The sequence below is a fragment of the Scyliorhinus canicula genome, chromosome 4, assembly GCF_902713615.1.
Source record: "Scyliorhinus canicula chromosome 4, sScyCan1.1, whole genome shotgun sequence".
In the NCBI taxonomy this organism is placed as follows: domain Eukaryota; kingdom Metazoa; phylum Chordata; class Chondrichthyes; order Carcharhiniformes; family Scyliorhinidae; genus Scyliorhinus; species Scyliorhinus canicula.
Genome location: NC_052149.1, coordinates 83,382,755 through 83,397,861, shown reverse-complemented (window position 1 = coordinate 83,397,861; position 15,107 = coordinate 83,382,755). Strand labels below are relative to the sequence as shown.

Sequence of the window (15,107 nt, the reverse complement as noted above, 5' to 3'; positions counted from 1 at the left end):
AATGTGACCGCTCCTTTCCTATTTCTAACTTCGACCCATATTATCTCAGTAGGCAGATCCCCTTTGAACTGCCTTTCTGCAGCCGTTAAACTATCCTTGATTAACAATGCATTCCTCCACCTTTTTTACCACCTTCCCTACTCTTACTAAAACATCTATACCCCGGAACTTCCAACAACCATTCCTGTCCCAGTTTTAACCATGTCTCCGTAATGGCCACAACATCGTAGTCCCAAGTACCAATCCATGCTCCAAGTTCACCTACCTTATTCCAAATGCTCCTTGCTTTGAAGTAGACACACTTCAACCCACCTTTCTGTCTGCCGGTACACTCCTGCAACCTTGATACCCTCCTCAGTACCTCACTACTCTCAACACTGGCTTCTGGACTACAGCTCGTTTTCCCATCCCGCTGACAAATTAGTTTAACCCCCCCCTGAACATTCGTGGCAAATTTCCCTCCCAGGATATTGGTGCCCCTCTTGTTCAGGTGCAAACCGTCCTGTCTGTACAGGTCCCCAGAATGTGCTCCAATTATCCACATAACTGAAACCCTCCCTCCTGCACCATTCCTGCAGCCACGTGTTTATCTACACTCTCTCCCTGTTCCTCACCTCGCTAGCACGTGGCACCGGCAACAAACCAGAGATGACAACATGGTTTGTCCTGGCTCTCAGCTTCCACCCTAGCTCCCTAAATTCCTGTTTTAAATCCACGTCCCTTCTCTTACCTATGTCGTGGTACCGATGTGTACCACGACTTGTGACTGTTCTCCCTCCCCCTTAAGGATTCTGAAAACACGGTCCGAGATCCTCTCACAGTCACCCATCTATCTTGATTCTTCGGAGTAACCACATCCCTGAAGCTACCTACCGAATGATCCGAAGTTCATCCAGCTCCAGTTTCCTAACACGGTTTCTGAGGAGCTGGAGATGGGTGCACTTCCCACAGGTGAAATCAGCAGGGATACTGACGGCGTCCCTCACCTCAAACATTCTGCAGGAGGAACATTGCACTGCCTTTCCTGCCATCCCCACTCGATAAAACAAGAAAAAGAAAGAAAGAGCTTACCTGTTATTCACTCTACCCCTTAGATTAGAGGAGCTGGAAGGTGTTGTCACTTGACGATAGCTCTTCCACAAACCACCTTCTAGATACAGTGACCGCAATGCACTGATACAAATTTTCCCCGCAACAGTCAATCAGCAGCTCTGCTCTGCTGCCCTCTGCTGGATGCTTGCCTTCACTTGAACATGGAGGGTGTCTTGCTCAGGTACACGTTCTGGATACAGTGACCGCAATGCACTGAAGCAAATTTTCCCCGCAACAGCCAATCAGCAGCTCCGCTCTGCTGCCCTCTGCTGGAGTTGAAAGATGTATGCTGAGACATCAAATGCTGCAAAGCATCAGGTCATTTCTATATGATCCTTGAAATGTAAAAATACAATCCTCTATCTAGAATAGTAATATTATAAAGTTACAACTACACTTGACTCCCAGTTTAAAAATGTTCCAATTATTTTTCTAAATGTTTTTATTGTTATTTTTTTTCTTTAAGATATTTTATTGGGGTTCGTATTTTACAAAACGTGATTGTCATCGATTTACATATGTATAGCCCTTTCCCCCGTCATTTGGCCGGGCACCATCTTCTCTCTTTCCCCCTGGTTTAGCTCACTAGGGGCTGGTTTAGCTCACTTGGCTAAATCGCTGGCTTTTAAAGCAGACCAAGCAGGCCAGCAGCACAGTTCGATTCCCGTACCAGCCTCCCCGGACAGGCGCTGGAATGTGGCGACTAGGTGCTTTTCACAGTAACTTAATTGAAGCCTACTTGTGACAAGCTATTTTCATTTCATTTCATTTTCATATTTTAGTTGTTTCTTTGGGGTCTTGTACTTTGTGGCCTTGCTCTTTGCCCCCTGTTGTCTATTCCTGCCATTCCAAATTCTCCCTCCTCTCTCCCTGGCTCTTCCCCACCCCTTCCTCTATCTGTTCCGTGATGCCTTGTTAGCTCCTGTGTGCTCCCCCTCCACTTTCCCTCCCTCTATTGACTGTTGGCTTTAAACAGGTCCTGGTCCCAGTTGGTGAATGGCCTTCATATTTTGTGGAAGCCCTCCTCTGACCCCTGGATGACGAATTTGATTTTCTCCAGGTTGAGAAACTCCGATGGGTCTGCCAGCCAGTCTGTAGCTTTGGGTGGTGCTGCTGATTACCAGCTCAGCAGGATTCTTCGGCAGGCGATTCGGGAAGCAAAGGCCAGGGTGTCTCCACCTCGTAAAGGTGGCATCTAGCGTGGCTGGCAAGAACCTGTGGTTGCCGCAGATGGGGGCCATAGTGGACATTTTGGTTAAGCCGAAGTGCTGTCTTATTTAATTCCAGGTTCAGTGTAGCTACCAACACTGGCTACCCTAGGCTGGTGGGGATGGGAGTGCTGCCATGGAGAGGGCCCGGAGATTCATCCCTGCACCCCCCCTCACCACAACACAAACGTCATAATCATTTTATCGACCGAGTTAAAGAAGGCCTTGGGGATGTAGAACGGTATGGATCAGAACAGGAAAAGGAACTTGGGTAGCACGTTCATCTTGATTGTCTGCACCCTCCCGGCTAGGGAGAGTGGGATGTGTCCCATCCCTGCAGGTCCTTTTTGACTTCCTCAGCCAGGCTGTCCAGGTCCCACTTTGGATCTGTGTCCAGTCATGTGCAATCTGGATCCCCAGATAATGGAATTTGCTTTGGGCTTGTTTGAATGGTAGTCCTGCCAGCTCTGCCCCTCCCCATTTTGGGTTGACCTGGAAGAGTTCACTCTTGCTCAGGTTGAGCTTGTAGCCTGAGAAGGCTCCAAACTCTCTCAGGAGCTTCATGATCCCTTCCAAACCGCTTTGCGGGTCCGAGATGCAGAGAAGCAGGTCATCTGCACAGAGTGAGAACCTCTACTCTCTGTCTGCTCTTCAGATTCCCTTTCAGCTTCTCACGCTCTAACGGCGATCGCCAGCGGCTCAATTGCCAGGGTGAATAGGAACGAGGACAATGGGCATCCCTGCCTTGTGCCTGTCTGCAGCTGGAAGTATTCAGAGCTGGTGGTGTGGTCCATACACTCGCCATGGGATATTGTACAGGAGTTTCACCCAGGAGTGAACCCTGTCCCCAGACAAAACCGCTCTAGTACCTCAATGAGGTATTTCCACTCAACTCTGTCGAAGGCCTTTTCTGCATCCAGGGAGATGATCACCTCTGGTGTTCCCTCCTTGATGGTGCCATTATCATGCTTAGCAGTCACCTGATGTTCGCTGTTAGCTGCCTACCCTTAGAAAAGCACGTCTGGTCTTCTGCGACCACCTCCGGCACACAGAACTTCATCTCCAACTTAAATGGGAGACCCCTGGGGCAGGATTCTCCATAAGCCGACACTGGAATCTGGAATGGTGGTTGGGTGGAGAATCGTGCATCAGGTGAAAATCAAGGCCATCACCGGGCGCTTGTCTGAACGCCATGCTTCGGTGCTTCGACAGCAGCGTGCCACACATACAGTAAACGCTGTTGGCATATCATGTTGCCGTGTCCTGTGCCTCAGTCACCACCCACACACACAGTGCTCCAGGCCTTGGGCATCTTGACGCATGGCCGATATTTTCACCCCCAAGGCCTCCATTGCGGACGTCACCCATGGGGTGTTGGCCTGTGAGGCACGCATGGTTGGCACTGCTTCCTGCCCCTGTAAGCGGTTGGACCCCTCCAACTGCACCTGCAGGCACTGGATGGTTGCTGATAACCCGTCATGCAGTCCCTGGCTCTGCCTACATCTCCAGCATCGACGGGAAGGCCATTTCTAGAAGCACGAGAAATGTCTGGATGGCAGCTACGTCCCTAGAGTTGAGCCGCCCTCTGACCGTCCACCCCCTCAGGAGTTCTGACCTCCACCTGATTTACTGTTGCATGTGTGAAGAGCACGGCAGATAGTGCCCCAGGAGCCTCTTCACTAACATGCTCAACCGAGGTGATGGTCTCTGGGATGTTGGAGGGTGTTGAAGACAGCAGTGACGGGAAGTCGGTGTCATCCCCGGACTGGTGCTCCGGGGGTCACGGACTGGTGTTTGGGGACTCGTGTCAGTATCTGTTGCTGCCTCCTCGCTAGACATGTGCTGGGGTTGTGGCCGTGTGCGGGGGATATCGGAAGGGCCTGCCTTGTCTCCAGGTGATCCTGCAAGACAGAAGACACAAAGGGCAAAATTCTCCGCAACGGCCGACGCCGGCATGAAACCCGGAGTGTTTCACGCCGGCGACGGAGGCCACTCCTCGCCCCCTATTCTCCCCCCTGGGGGCTAGGAGCGGCGTTGGGAGAAACTCGGCCGCCGGGCCTTGATGCTTGCGTCAAGACGGCACGCCGAGAATGACGCGACCGGCGGCGCCTAAGTGACGTCAGCCGACCATGCGCGGTTGCCTCCTTCCTCTCCGCTGCCCCGTAAAATGTGGCGGCTTGATTTTGCGGGGCGGCGGAGGGGAAAGAGTGCGTCTCTTAGAGACGCCGGCCCAACGATCGGTGGGCACCGATCATGGGCCAGTCCCCTCACGAGCACGCCCGTGGTGCTCGTTCTTCTCTCCGCCCCCCACAGGCCCCACACTTACCTGTCGCACACTGTCGCACGTCGGCAGCGACCAGGTGTGGTTGCTGCCGGTGTGAACAGGTCGGGACCATCAGGCCGCTCGGCCCATCCGGGCCGGAGAATTGCCGGTCGGCGTGAAAAACGGCGACCGGCGATTCTCCGAGCGGCGTGTCGCATTTTGCGACACGCCATTTTGGGGGGGGGGGGGGGGGGATAATCGCGGGGGGTGCCAGAGCGGCCCTCCCGCAATTCTCCCACCCGACCTGGGGAGCGGAGAATTGCGCCCAAAGCGTGACACAAGGTTGGATTGTGGGTTGGGGTGGTGATGTGGGGGAGGTTGGGTAGTGGGGTGGTGTAGAGATGGTGGGCTGCTGTGGTTGTGGTTGTGATGGTGTGGGGGAGGTGAAATGCTGGTGTGGGGGTTATGCCACGCAAATCAGCGGTGGTTCACCTGTTTCCCTGATGCCGACCTCTGCTTCGACAACTGCCCTCTCTCCGGGACCACTGTCCAGGTCCAGTGCCTGGCGCCCTGCGCCGATGAGGGGCCAAAGGTCCAGCGGGCCCCCTCCAGTCTTCTCTCTCTCTCTGTGGTTATGTGCCACCTTCTCCTTTTTGGGGGGGGGGGGAATGAGAGAACAGAAAATGCAGTGAGACGTGGGAATATCCGAAAGCAGGCAGCTGGTGGCCTTAGTGAACAGGACACCCGGCTATGATTGGCGCTATGGGTGTTGGCATGTGGTGCAGGGAGGGGTGTGAGCAAACTGCCAGCAGGTGGAGTTCAGTCCTCTGGGTGGGGAGGGTTACAGCTGGGTGGGGTTACGGGTGTGTGGGATGAGGGTTGGTGCCAGGGGCACAGGGGCTTCTTGCGATGCTGCTGGCTGGTGCTGATGGTGGGGCCCACGGCGCTCATAGCCTCTGCCACCTGCGCCCACACCCGATGTACAGTGTAGGGTGACAGCCTCCTTCCCACCCCAGGGAACAGGATGCCTGGCTTCTCCTCCACAGTGTCCAGCAGAGTCTGGAGCTCCACATCTGCGATCCATGGTGCCACTCTTTGGGCTGCCATCTTGTTGGCTGGAATGAGTGTGTGTGGGAAGTGGAGTGCTTACATGCGGCTGCAGCTTGTCAGCCTCTCGCGTGCCAATTACAGACCTGCAGAATCGGACATTGTTTTTGATTAGAATTGTTATAGTTCCACATGGCACCGGTGCAAGTCTATTAACGGATCCTGAATTGCTCGGGACTGGCACCGATTCCGTGGTTGTGGAACACCACCAATTCAGTCCCGACGACTGCACTTAGTCTCTGAAATGGAGAATCCAGCCCCTTATTTTAGAACATAGAACATAGAACATAGAACAGTACAGCACAGAACAGGCCCTTCGGCCCTCGATGTTGTGCCGAGCAATGATTTTGAAATAGAATATCCAAGAAGTGATGTACTGCTTCAAGAAGACATACTTCAAAGTGCAAGGAGCAGGAAAGAGCCAAATGAATTGTGCAGATCTTCTAAAATTCTTCTCCATTATGGCTTAGTAAACCTGTAACCTTTCAGTTGCTAATATGGAGTAATGATGTCATTGTATATTATATTTCAATAAAACTTGCAATAATATTTTCATGGCATTTACTTTGTTCCTTATTACTTGACAGGTTCTCCATTGCTGAATGACCAATCTGGACAAGTTCGTGTTATCTCTGGTGGGCGACAGTTGCAGATCTCGAATGCTAAAATATCTGACAGTGCATCCTACACTTGTGTGGCATCTAATGTTGCTGGGAATAGCAGAAAGGAATACACATTAGAGGTCTATGGTAGGTAACACAACGTTTCCTTAACTGAACTCTTTCTGAATATAAATCATCTTTGCCCTGTTAACAACAATATACCAGTCAGTATATCAGGATATATCCTCATTATTTTTTACCTTTGCTAAAGTAAGTTGTAAAACAGCAAATCAACAAAATCAACAATTTATATTCATATCGCATCTTGAACACGAACACCAGGTGCTTCATAGGAGCATTATAAAACAAAATATAACACCATAAAAAATATGAGCCTGCTCCATCATTATCTCTGTAACCCTTAAGAATTATCGATTTCAGCCTTGAAAATGTTCAAGGAAGACAGCATGATGGCGCAGTGTTTAGCTTTGCTGGCTCACGGCGCCGAGGTCCCAGGTTCGATCTCGGCTCTGGGTCACTGTCCGTGTGGAGTTTGCACATTCTCCCCATATTTGCGTAGGTTTTGCCCCCACAATCCAAAGATGTGCAGGTAGGTGGATTGGCCATGCTGAATTGCCCCTGAATTGGAAAAAATGAATTGGTACTCTAAATTTATTTTAGAAAAAGAAAATGTTCAAGGACTACACCTCCACAGCTTCCTGGGATAAAGAATTCCAAAGATTCACCATTCCTTCAGAGAAGAAATTCTTTCTCAATTCTGTCTTGAATCTCCTATTCGATGACTGTGCTCACTACACTCTCCCATGAATGGAAACATCCTCTCAAAATTTACCCTGTCAAACTCTTATTTGTTTCAATAATGTCACCTCTTATTCTTCTGAACTCCAAGGAGTACAGACCAAACCCATTTAATGTTTCCTCATATCCAGTCCCCTCCATACCAGGGATCATCGTAGTAAACCTCCTCTGTACTGTCTAGAGTGATAATATGTATCTTTCCTTAAATAAAGGGACCAAAACTGTACACAATATTTTAAATGTGGCCTCACTATTACCTTGTATAGTTGCAGAAAACCTCTACTTTTGTACTCCAGCCCCCTTGAAATAAACAATAATTGACCCAGTGATAGGAAAGATGATGGATTTGCTCCAAAAAGGGACGCTATCAGAAGTTCACAGGAAAAATCCAGACCTCAAACCCCGCATTACACGAAGACTTGAGTTGATAATGCAGAATAGAGTTTTATTATGGGGAATCCGTGTGATTATTCCTCTGTTCCTGCCTGGTAGAGTCCTTGGCCAGCTACATGAGGGCCATCCTGGTGTGATGAGGATGAAGGAACTGGCACATTGATATTTTTGATGGCCAGGATTAAATGCTCAAATTGAAGAGAAGTTGGGCAATGTCAATCCTATGCATAACTAAGGAACATTCCACCATTGCAACCATTACATCCATGGGAATGGCTGACACAGCCATGGCAGAGAATACACATTGATTATGCTGGTCCAGTGGAGGGTCACATGTTCTTAGTGATTGTAGATGCACACTTTAAATGGCTGGAAGTCAACGATGACCGAGCGGACCATTGAGAAACTGGGCGAAATACTTGCAAGGTTTGGAACACCAGTGCAGTGCAGATTGTAAGTGACAATGGCACTCAGTTCACTTTGAAGGAGTTTGAGCACGACATGGAGGGAAACGCTGTACACCATATCAAAGTCAGCTCATCATCCTGCAACAAATTGATTGGCCGAATGTTCTGGTCAATCTTTGAAACATTCCATCAAAGTGTTGAAGGATATTGGCAAGAAGAATGAATAGATTCCTAATGTCTTGCAGGAACACTGCACATGCTACAACACAATGCTATTGTCTAAAAGGAAACTGTGAACACAGTTTGATTTGTTAACTCTCCAAATGACAACAACAAGCACAAATTGCTAGGAGGGAGCAAAACTCTTAAAAAGTGAGTATTCAACCAGGAAGAACGAGTTGCAGTGATAAGCTCCACCACCAATGAGAAATGAATACCTGCTGTGATCCTAGCAAAGACCGATCCAATTTCAGACATCGTGCAGAGGGATGATGAAAGAGTTTTGCGACGTCATGCTGATCAGCTACTAGTTTCACAGTGTGAAATTGCTAAAGTTTCTCAAGAAGCTCTACCTTTGTAAAATCTAGACCACAATACTTCGGAACAAGTTCAGATTCTGTTTCTGAGGACCCTCCAATACCTACAGGGGCAGATACTGGAGTAACCTCCCAGGACGTACTACCTACTGAAAGGAAAGAGCATACTTCCAATGTCTCGAGTAGCCAGATTCCAGAACGTCAAATTCAGCCCAAAGCAAATAAATGTCCACCTCAGAGTGTCGCATTGAATTTTATATATGTTTAGAACCATAATGCACAAGTGGGTCTCTTGTATAAATGTTAAATCGATGTCACTGCACGAATGAAGTAAAGGGGGAGGGGTGTTATGTGCCAGAGAATACCTGCTGTAAAGCATCACGTAATGTGTTGTGACATCAGCAGTGTGTGTATGGGTTTTTGGATTGTATGAGCAACACTTCTTAATAAAATCTCTCATCATTTTGAAAGAACCCAGTGTGTGGGCACCTCCATACCTTTTTCTCTTTGTGGCTAACAAAGAAATATAACAAAATGAATGGTCTAGAATTTGATCTTATCCACAAGATCAAGTGGAGACATTTGTTATAATAATAATCTTTATTGTCACAAGTAAGCTTATATTAACACTGCAATGAAGTTACTGTGAAGAACCCCTAGTCGCCACATTCCGGCGCCTGTTCGAGTACACAGAAGGAGAATTCAGAATATCCAATTCACCTAACAGCACGTCTTTCGGGAGGAAACTGGAACAAACCCACACAGACACAGGAAGAACGTGCAGACTCCGCACAGACCATGCCCCAAGCCGGGAATCGCACCTGGGACCCTGGCGCTGTGAAGCAACTGTGCTGACCACTATGCTACCATGCTGCCCTATATTCATTGTTGAGTTATTTGGCCATAAGTAAGTATAGTTTAGGCAATTTATTCCTACCTTGGAAACAATTGACTTTTGCGCTTCTTGGTCAACCTATCTCTTATCAGCTGAACATCATATTTTTTTTAAAGCCTTGGGGCAGGATTTTTCTGTGGGATTCTAAAACCCCATCGTCAGGCACAGATGAAAATGAAAAAATGAAAATTGCTTATTGTCACAAGTAGGCTTCAATGAAGTTACTGTGAAAAGCCCCTAGTCGCCAAATTCCGGTGCCTGTTCGGGGAGGCTGGTACAAGAATTGAACCGTGCTGCTGGCCTGCCTTGGTCTGCTTTAAAAGTCAGCTATTTGGCCCAGTGTGCTAAACCAGCCCCTGATGGAGTCAGAAGCCAGAACACTATGGGAAATCAGTCATTAATCTGGGATTTTGTATAATCCAGTCTATTAATAACTAGAGTGGATTTGCTGTCCAATTAAGGACCACTGTGTGGGGATGGGAGGAGGTGCTCTGTGCTGTCTGTGAACCCAGGCAGGCAACAGCAAACAGATCAAAGCCCTGCACTCATGGACAATTTAATAACTAACAAGAGGCGGAGGCTCCATAAACATCCTCATCCTCAATGATGGGGGAATCCCAGAACATTGCGGCAAAAAAACATGGCTGAAGCATTTAGCATCATCTTCAACCAGAAGTGCCAAGTGGATGGTCCATCTCTGACCTCCTCTTGAGGTCCTCAAGATCACAGTCTTCAGGCAATTCAATTCACTCAATGTTATAGTAAGAAAAAAGGTTGAATACACTGGATAATGGAAAGGTTACAAGTCCTGACAATATTCTGGCAATAGGATTGAAAATGTGTGCTCCAGAACTAGCTGCACCCGAGCCAAGCTTTTCCAGTACATCTACCCGGCAATGTGAAAAATTGCCCAGCTTTGTGTTCTACACACAAAAAAGGACAAGTCCAACCCTCTACAAGGTGATGTAAAGCATAATTGACTATACTATCAAGCGGCACTTACTCAGTAATAACCTGCTTGGTGATGCTCAGTTTGGATTCAACCAGTACCACTCAGCTCTTGACTTCAGACAGCCTTGTTTCAAACCTGGGCAAAAGAGCTGAACGCAAGAGGTGAGGTGAGCATGGCTGTCCTTAACATCAGGGCAACAGTTGAACGAGTGTGGCATCAAGGAGCCGAGGCAAAACTGAAGTCAATGGGAACTGGGGAAAAGCATCCCTCTGGTTGGAGTCACACCTGGCACAAAGGAAGATGGTTGTGGTTTTTGGAGGTCAATTATCTCCGTTCCAGGACATCACTGCAGGGGTTTGTCATGCTAGTACCATAGGCACAACCACTTTCTGCTGCTTTAAATGATAATGTGTAATATGTGATCCAAGCTTTAATCCAAACAAGACAAGTTAAAGTTTCTAATGTTACGCAAACATCTGTTCCTTGATCTTTGTTCATTTGTGCAATGCCTTAGAACAGTTTTTGTACTTCAAGTGCTATCTTTTTCCTCCACTCTTGGTATGTTTAGGCACCTGTGAAATGAGTTAGCATGGGCAAAATCCAGTTAACATCAGGGTGGAAATGCAATGACCTCAAATTGGGCATTAATTTGTGGAGGATCCTCAATCATCAAGTGGATATTGACACCACCCAGTGTTACACTAAGCCATTTAGATCAGAGGGTATGTCTTCTGTTCAATCCCTGGCTTTTGTGTTGAGATACCTGACTTCAGTGTGGTCAGTAGGCATTAGAACTGATGTCAGTGTACCCGGGAAAAACAAATCTGTTGTATTACCCATTTGTGACCATTGTTAGCACTGTTGCTTCACAGCGCCTGGGTCCCAGGTTTGATTGCCGGTTTGGGTCACAGTCTGTGCGGAGTCTGCACGTTCTCCCTGTGTCTGCGTGGGTTTGCTCCGGGTGTTCCGGTTTCCTCCCACTAGTCACGGAAAGACATGATGTTAGGTAATTTGGACATTAAGAATTCCCCCTCCGTGTACCTGAACAGGCGCCGGAATGTGGCAATTAGGGGATTTTCACAGTAACTTCATTGCAGTGTTAATGTAAGCCTACTTGTGACAATAAAGATTATTATTATTGAATACTAACCCCAACAGTGAGTAGAAAAAGAGAAAAGAGGACAGGACATATTTAATCCCCAACAATTAAAACCTCTTCATGTTCAAGGAGCTTGACTCATAGCTAAAGAATGAGTATTTGTGGGTGAGGCAGAGAGAAAATAGAAAGTTACAGATATTTGTGATTTCTATGGCTGATCAGTGGAGAAGTATTCAGATTTCCTGCATTATCAACTTGATCGCAATAAGTGTGCAAGCATCCGAAAAACATTCAATGTTTGGCACTTTCCCAACAAAAGTAGGGGTAAGTATGGTGCATGTCTTCTGAAAAGGAAAACAATTGAAGCAATCTCTTCTAATTGCAGTGCAGGAAATATGTCCTCTGTTATTTTCCTCTATCTACTCACAGTCTGCAAAAAAGTGCTAAAGTTTGTGATTCATATGCAAGATTATTCTTTCTTGTATGAATCAATAACATAATTCATGGGATTTATCAGTGAATTGTCATTTGGATTGCATAGTTATTCCATTCTCCCTTGGTAATCAGGACGATGCTTCTTTAAGCAGCCACTTGGGTAAGGAGGTGAAGGAGGGACAACATTTCCAATTATAGGTTCATTTAAGATGCACTTTTACAGCCTATTATAAAACCCTGGAAACATTTAGCTTTGTAACTGGCGAGGACTTCAAAAATATACAAGTTTATCCAAAATCAATTCCATATTTTTGAGTGAAACAGGACATTGGAAATCTTTGTGCTGATGGTGTCTTTTATAATAATTGTGACCTTGCAATGAACTAAAAAGTACAAAAGAAACTGACAGACCCCCTGATACAGTCTGAGGAATTAGACCTTGGTGAGATCATTATTTGTCAGTGTGAATTAAGAGTTAAACAAATAGGATTTTCTACTGTCTATCTTGCCTTGTTCTACTTTGCTGTTAGCTAACAAAAATTAAATTGTACATATGTTCTGTAGGTTCTTCATTCTTCCTTCTTTGAAGAGCTACTTTAGTGTTGTAGCTAATTAAAATACTCAGAATAAAAAGTTGACTTTTACTATGTAGTTGTACGCTATGTAGCTGTAACATGAATTAAGCTATCTTCTGGAGCGTAATTTTATTCAGTTGTTGAACTCTTTTGTTTTTAAAAAATGTTTTTGTGTGTTTGACAGTCCGACCAACTATTGATAACGCTGAAAACCGTCTGACTGAAGTAATCGTTATTCGAGGGAATGATGTTACCTTAGAGTGCAAAGCCCAGGGGGTTCCTCGACCAGCACTGACGTGGCTGAAAGATGGCCGCCCTCTTGTAAATGGCAGAGGAGTAATCATCCTGAATGATGGACAGCTGCTAAAGGTTACGAATGCGCAGATTTTTGACACTGGGCGATACTCGTGTGTGGCTGTGAATGTAGCAGGACAAACTGATAAGAAATATGACCTCAATGTGCATGGTAAGGAGTAGTATAATACATCTATTTAAATGATCCTGTGATCTATAAATTTAAAATCAGATGGACAAGGCTCGCTTATGATTTTCCACCTTTTGGTGAACCCAACAACTTCGATTGCTACCTACCATTCCATGTTAGCCTATTCCTGCATGGTCATAACACTCAATGAAATTTAACAATACAAATCCTCACGTAATTATTTCTCATTTTTTTAAAGCAAATTTCCAAGTGGCTTTTTTTTAAGAAGATGAAAAATTAGTGTACACAATTAACCAGTTAGTTCTTAGCAGCCTGAAAGGATCAATGGCAGAAATATCCGTTACCTTATTTGTACATAATTGTTTCTGGAAGTTAGACTCCTAACAACTCTCAATTTGTCACTGTTTTTGCCAATATTTATGACAGATTTCAGTAGAAGCTGTATGACGAGGAGCAGTCAGTTTGTTTTCAATTTAGGAAAATGAAGAACCAATTTTGGCAAAAGGAAAGGTGAAAGTAATTAAATTTTTCTACAACACAAGATGAATTCAGAAAATAAGGGCCTGACTTGTCGCTGCTGGCACTCGAAGAGAGTAAATTGGAACCAGTGGAAAGGGTGCATCTTTTTGTCATTTTCCCATGTATTAGATTAATGAGACAAATATACGGTGGGAATTCAGAGAATGGTGTTGACTGTGATGAAGAATTAGATGCAATACATTTAAGCACGGACTTTCATTTACATGTCCACATATCTAATAGCTGACCAAATTCAAAACTTTCTCTCGGTTGAATGTGATCATTATATGGTAAATTGCTAATCTATAGAATCCACAGAGTCCTTACAGTGCAGAAGCAGGCCATTCGGTCCATCAACTCTGCACCAACCCTCGGAAGGAGCAGTCTACCTAGGCCCACTCACCTGCCTTATCCGTGTAACCCTGCATATTGAGCACGGCCAATCCCCCTAACCTACACAACTTTGGACTAAGAGGAAACTAGAGTACCAGGAGGAAACTCACGCAGAGACAGGGAAAATATGCAAGCTCCACACAATCCTGCAAGACCGGAAATGAACCCAGTATCCTGGCACTGTGAGGCAGCAGTGCTAACCACTGTGCCACTGGTTGGCCAGGTGGCAATGCCAGGGTGGCCAGGTTGCCACTGCCAGAGGCTGGGCTCGAATCACCGCGCTAAATGTGCCCAAAAGCAGACGTTAATATTTGTCCGCTGAATCGAGGCCAATATTAACTAGTAATTCAATTTGTTCCAATGCAGACAACTTGTAAGGCTGTTTGGGAAAGCATGGAAGTATTCATTGTTCATCAGTTTTATTTACTTTGAAACATGTTTATAGGGATAGGATTTTGGTTTCATTATGATTGATAAGCTCTTAATTGGAAAAATGTAGTTGACTACCAATTTATTTCCATCAATTGATTTTCAAATCTTTTCTCTTAGTTCCACCAAGTATTAATGGAGCCCTTGGAGTGCCAGATAACATCAGTGTTGTGGTCAACAATCCTGTTGTATTTAACTGTGAAACCTCAGGCATCCCTCTTCCATCGATCACCTGGCTGAAGGATGGACATCCCATAAGCCTGAGCAATACTTTGAGAATACTCTCAGGTAAACACACTACAAGTGACCATTAATTACATTTGTACACGTCTACAAAAGGATACTTACGAAATGCTGCAAGTGAAAAATTCAAAATCTCATGCTTTACACATCAGAGAGAGCAGTGGAATGGGAACATCAGCTGGTATAGGCTGTGGTCAGTAATGTAATAATGTTCTATTTGGAGAACAAAATCAGGATCTTTGAATTTAATGTTTGTCTAATTATTTTCTGAATCAGACTGCCTATGTCGCTGCAGTTATTGTTCCTTATTGCCCTGCTGAAAAAAAATGAGAAGCAAAGAGAGTATGAGAAGAGATTGGCAGCAAACATAAAATGAAAAGCAGAAGTCTCCCAAATGCACATAAATAGTAAAAAGGCATCAAAGGAAGAGTTGGCTGATTGGGGACCAAAAAAGAAGAATCATGCATGGAGACAGAGGACATTACAGGAGTACTTTGGCAGCATTTTCTTCCTTGGTAAAGACAGATGTACAGTCATAATGAAAGAGGAGGTAGTTGACAAGTTAGATAGACTAAACAGTTAAAAAGAGGATCTATTGTATAGGCTAGTGTACTTAAAGTTGATAAGTCACCAGGGCTGGATGAGACACATTCAAAGATACTGGGGAAATAAGGGGGAAATAAGGGTGGAAATCA

The 15,107-nt window shown here is 45.7% G+C and overlaps 1 protein-coding gene across 2 annotated transcripts in view; it reads left to right on the top strand.

The window, feature by feature from the left end:
* hmcn1 (hemicentin 1) overlaps positions 1-15,107 on the top strand; it is a 677,622-nt gene that overhangs the window by 409,452 nt on the left and 253,063 nt on the right. For both annotated transcript variants that reach the window (XM_038794621.1, XM_038794624.1), the window contains exons 44-46: positions 6,258-6,419; positions 12,568-12,849; positions 14,290-14,457. In XM_038794621.1, coding sequence (XP_038650549.1) covers positions 6,258-6,419; positions 12,568-12,849; positions 14,290-14,457 — 612 coding nt within the window. The remainder of the gene's footprint in view (positions 1-6,257; positions 6,420-12,567; positions 12,850-14,289; positions 14,458-15,107) is intronic.